The 5,400-nt window shown below is 47.9% G+C and overlaps 1 protein-coding gene across 1 annotated transcript in view; it reads left to right on the top strand.

Annotated features, from left to right (window-relative positions):
- TNFSF12 (TNF superfamily member 12) overlaps window positions 1–5,400 on the top strand; it is a 10,978-nt gene that overhangs the window by 3,611 nt on the left and 1,967 nt on the right. Inside the window, exons 2-4 of the mRNA XM_015826599.1 lie at window positions 1,903–1,929; window positions 3,119–3,203; window positions 4,830–4,892. Coding sequence (XP_015682085.1) covers window positions 1,903–1,929; window positions 3,119–3,203; window positions 4,830–4,892 — 175 coding nt within the window. The remainder of the gene's footprint in view (window positions 1–1,902; window positions 1,930–3,118; window positions 3,204–4,829; window positions 4,893–5,400) is intronic.

The following is a 5,400-nucleotide window of genomic DNA, read 5'->3' as shown; positions in this document are numbered from 1 at the left end:
CAGCTGGGTGACTTTGGGCCAATCACCAGGCGACAGGGAGTTCTAGTCCCACCTTAGGCATGAAAACCAACTGGGTGACTTTGGGCCAGTCACCAGGTGACAGGGAGTTCTAGTCCCGCCTTAGGCATGAAAGCCAGCTGGGTGACTCTGGGCCAATCACCGGGTGACAGGGAATTCTAGTCCCGCCTTAGGCATGAAAGCCAGCTGGGTGACTTTGGGCCAATCACCGGGTGACAGGGAGTTCTAGTCCCGCCTTAGGCACGAAAGCCAGCTGGGTGACTTTACGCCAATCACCAGGAGACGATGAGTTCTAGTTCCAATTTAGGCATGAAAACCAACTGGGTGACTTGGAGCCAACCTCCAGCAAACTGGGAATTCTAGTCCCGCACTAGCCATGAAAGCCAGCTGCGTGATTTTGGACCAACCACCAGGTGACAGGGAATTCTAGTTGTGCCTTAACCATGAAAGCCAGCTGGGCGACGTTGGCCCAATCCCTCTCACGGGGATGTTGTGATGGTTTAATAGGAGGAGGAACACGTCTTTGATATGTTCCCCGCCTTGGCTGGCTTGTAAAAATAAGGAAGGCAGGATACAAACAGATCAATAAATCAAAATAAAACAAATAGGTTGACAGAGGATGAGAACCACGGAGCGTGTGCAGAGGGCTCGGGGAGTCCATATCCGTACCCACTGCCTTGTTTGCGAGAACTTTTCTTCTCAACACTGCCTAATTCTGCCCAGATAAACTCTGCTGCTTTAATGCTATTTTTTTTTTCTTTTTATTTATTACAATCGGCTGGGAAAAAAAATACTTTTTATGCCAGAAAAACATTTTTGGATCTTTGGTTGTTGTTTTTTCTAATCACGTGGTTTGAACTCTGCGCGCCGGAGCAAAAAGAGAGTTATTAAACAGAACTAGGGGACGATTGCAGGCCCGGCCCACCCCCGCACGCCCCAAACAGGTGTCCCCAGATGTTGCAGCCCTCCAGCCCCACATCTGGAAGGCCTGCATCCCCAGCCCAATAATATATATACGTATATATTTTTAAAAAAAAAACCTCGTGATTTTGAGGTCTGTTCCGTTTGCTGGAGCTAAAGATAGATGAGCTTGGCCTCCTGCCAACCTGCGCATTTTTTAATTTTATTTTAAAAACCTCTCGCCGCCAGCTGAGCGCAAAACAATCCGCAAATCTGCTTTTTTAAAATTATTTTTGTTTTGTTTTGTTCTGCAAGGCCCAAACAGCTGGGGAATTGGGACATCTGTTTTGCTATGTTGCCATAGCAACCTCCGCTCGGGCCTGCTCACCACCACCACCCCTCAACTAAATTTCAAACTTTTCCCATGGAGGAATTGCCCCCCCCCATCTCCTCTTCAAGCATAAGCCCTGATTGGTGGGCAAACACTTTAAAACAGGGGTCTTCAATCTTGGCCCGTTGATGACCTCTGGAGTTCAACTCCCAGAATTCCCTAGCCAGGCACACTGGCTGAGGAATTCTGGGAGTTGAAGTCCACGAGTCATAAAAGGGTCCTAGTTCCCTCACGCTGGCTGAAGAATTCTGGGAGTTGAAGTCCACAAGTCATAAAGGGGTCCTAGTTCCCTCAGGCTGGCTGAGGAATTCTGGGAGTTGAAGTCCACGAGTCGTAAAGGGGTCCTAGTTCCCTCACGCTGGCTGAGGAATTCTGGGAGTTGAAGTCCACCAGTCATCAAAGGGGCAGGTTTGAAGGCCCCTGCTTGTGGACTTCAACTCCCAGAATTCCTCAGCCAGGCACACATGCAAAAAAAAAAAAAGGGTTTCGATTTTCAAATTGACCTCTTCACTCTTTGGAAATTGTGACAAAGTTGGGGAGGATGGTTTGTGTAGTTCAGTGGCTTGACTTGAGCTCTTCTTTTTGTTCCTCAGAAACTGCTGTCGGAGGAGCTGGACCCGGTAAGCGAACGGATGTTTTTGCCCCACCGCGGTGAAGAATTTTATTTGGCATGCACTGGACAGCCATTTGTCTGAAATGGGTTAAGGTTTCCTGCCGGGGCAGGGGGTTGGACTAGATGACCTCCAAGGTTCCTTCCGAGTCTCTTTTTTTTCTTTCCTTCCTTTCTTCGTTCCTTCCTTCCTTCCTTCCTTCCTCCCTCCCTCCCTCCCTCCCTCCAACACTGGAAGCTTTTAAGAAGAGACTGGACAGCCATTTGTCCGAAATGGTATAGGATTTTCTGCCTGAGTAGGGGGTCCCTTCCAAATTTATTGTTGTTATTGTTATTGTTATTATTGGCAACTTTGTGCAATGGGCTGTTTTCTGCCATCTGCAATCCTCAGCTTAACAACAGTTCATTTAGTCACTGTTCGAAGAATAAAACAGAAAAGAATAGAATAGAATAATAAAATGTAGACTAGAATAGAACAGAACAGAATAGAATAGAACAGAATAAAATAATAAAATATAGAATAGAATAGAATAGAATAATAAAATGTAGAATAGAATAGAATAATAAAATATAGAATAGAATAGAACAGAACAGAATAGAATAACAAAGGGACCTTGGAGGTCTTCTAGTCCAACCCCCTGCTTTTCCTCGTTTGTTCCCCAAGATATTGGTATTCTGGAGTAGACTGCCTCTGAACATGGAGGTTCCATAAGTCTAGCATGAGTAAATGCTGTTGAGGAATGAGTCCGGCGCCTGTTTTGTAAATCTGGAAAATCTCGTTCTGATGCTCTCTTAGACTTAAATTTCTTTTCTTTTGTGGGGGGGGGTGTGCTAGAGATTGAATTTTGTAATTGATTTTAAGAGATGAAGCCGCAAACGTGCAACAATTTGCTTTTTGTGGTGGGAAAGAAGAAGGAAAAACCAAGGGAGAATTGGGGGTGGACCAGAAGAAGAATTGGTCCAATTCCTTTGTGGATTGTTACATGCCGACAAAGCTGGCTACCTTTCCGTGTAACACGCAGCTTGGCTCGCTGCTTCGAGACGTTCGCTGAGCGCGTCCCATGTTTTGGGGTTGATGTGCTTCGTAGGGGCTGCAAAGCTGCTTTTGCCAAATTAGGGATTTGAATTGGAATTTGGGGTTGATTCTACCAACCCCCCCAAATTTGGCGTTAACCTGCAGTACCTCTCAACTCCTTTAGGTGGTGCTCTCCTCCAGCTGGAACAACCAAGGGAAGTTCCTGCACCATTTTGCCCAGCAGGGGGCGCTGCGGCATCGAAGGCAAGGTGAGTCGCTCCTTCGAAGACTGGGCAGAATGCACAAAAGTCCTCGACTTAACAATTACTCATTTAGCGACTGTTTAAAGCTCAGGTCTCCAAACTTATTGACGTTCAGACTTGTGGACTTCAACTCCCAGAATTCCTCAGCCGGCGTGAGGGAACTATGATCCTATTATGACTTGTGGACTTCAACTCCCAGAATTCCTCAACCAGCATGAGGGAACTATGATCCTATTATGACTTGTGGACTTCAACTCCCAGAATTCCTCAGCCAGCGTGAGAGAACTGACCCTTTTATGACTTATGGCTGAGGAATTCTGGGAGTTGAAGTCCATAAGCAGGGGTCTTCCAACTTGGCCCTTTGATGACTTGTGGACTTCAACTCCCAGAATTCCTCAGCCAGCGTGAGGGAACTGACCCTTTTATGACTTATGGCTGAGGAATTCTGGGAGTTGAAGTCCATAAGCAGGGGTCTTCCAACTTGGCCCTTTGATGACTTGTGGACTTCAACTCCCAGAATTCCTCAGCCAGCGTGAGGGAACTATGACCCCTTTATGACTTGTGGACTTCAACTCCCAGAATTCCTCAGCCAGCATGAGGGAACTATTACTCTTTCATGATTTTTGGACTTCAACTCCCAGAATTCCTCAGCCAGCGCGAGGGAACTATGACCCCTTTATGACTTGTGGACTTCAACTCCCAGAATTCCTCAGCCAGCGTGAGGGAACTATGACCCTCTTATGACTTGTGGCTGAGGAATTCTGGGAGTTGAAGTCCACAAGTCTGAAAGTCAACAAGTTTGGAGCTGCCTGGTTTAAAATCACAGCAGCGCTGAAAAAAAGGGACTTGCAATCGGTCCTCGCACTTACGACCACTGCAGCATCCCCGTGGTCACGTGATCGCCCTTTGTGACCTTCCCAACCGGCTTCCGACAAGCAGAGTCAATGGGGGGGGAGAGCCAGATTCGCTGAACGACTGCACAGATTTGCTTAGCGGCCGCGGCAAAACTTGCCAAACCGAGCACGATTCGGTCAACGGACACCTTGCTTAGCCACGAAACCTGTCCCAATTGTGGGTCGTAAGCGGAGGACCACCCACACGATTCGGTTAGGGCGGAGAGCAATTGCTTCCTCTCTGCCTTCTACGGGTGGTCCTCGACTTACGACCGCGATGGAGCCCAAAATTTCTGTCACTAAGTGAAACATTTTGTTAAATGAGTTTGGTCCCTTTTGACGGGATTTCTTTTGGCGGGGCCACCGTTGTTAAGTAACACGGTCGCTAAGTGAATCTGGATTCCCCCCCCATGGACTTTGCGTGTCAGAAGGTCGCCAAAGGGGATCACACAACCCCCGGGAGACACAGCGACGCCGTCGTAAACGCGAATCGGTTACCGAGCGTCTGGAATTTCCATCCCGTGACCCCGAGGATGCGGCAACGGTCGTAAGTGTGAAAAAGGGGCATTTAAGTCACTTTTCTCAGTGCCGTGGTAACTTTTGAACGGTCACTAAATGAACCGTTGTAACTCGAGGACTGCTTGTACTCTGACAGCCAGGAAAATTGACCCCCGATGTTTTATTCTCTGGGGTCCTTCAACCCCCCCCCCCAAAAAATAACCCCCTCCCTCTTTTTCAGCCGAGAAGGGGAAACGGGTTCGGCCTTGCCGAACGGGAAACATCTGCGCCGCCCACTACGAAGGTGAGGGAGGGTCTCCTGGGGTCCTCACCGGCCCCCCCAGAGGAAAGATGCCAGAGCGGGAGGGGGGAAGGAATGGGGGGGTTTGGTGCCTGGATTTTATTTGGAGCATCTCTCCAGACAGGAGGAAAATCCCCTCCTCTATCCATCAAACTGATTCTTTCTTTCTTTCTTTCTTTCTTTCTTTCTTTCTTTCTTTCTTTCTTTCTTTCTTTCTTTCTTTCTTTCTCCTCCCTTCCTTCCTTCCTTCCTGCCTCTCTCCATCCACTTCTTTTTCTCCTTCTCATCTTTCCTATTCTTCCCTCCTTCCCCTTCCTTCCTTCCTCCCTTCCTCCCTCCCTCTTTCAACTTTCTTCATCTTTTCCTTCCTTCCTTTTTTCCTTCCTTCCTTCCTTTCTCCCTTCCTCCCTCCCTCTTTCAACTTTCTTCTTCATCTTTTCCTTCCTTCCTTCCTCCCTCCCTCTTTCAACTTTCTTCATCTTTTCCTTCCTTCCTTCCTTCCTTCCTTCCT

This window comes from Protobothrops mucrosquamatus, unplaced genomic scaffold (genome assembly GCF_001527695.2).
Source record: "Protobothrops mucrosquamatus isolate PMUCROS unplaced genomic scaffold, P.Mucros_1.0 scaffold3199, whole genome shotgun sequence".
Classification (NCBI taxonomy): domain Eukaryota; kingdom Metazoa; phylum Chordata; class Lepidosauria; order Squamata; family Viperidae; genus Protobothrops; species Protobothrops mucrosquamatus.
Note: the sequence above shows the minus strand (reverse complement) of the source record. Positions and strands in the feature narration are given on the sequence as shown.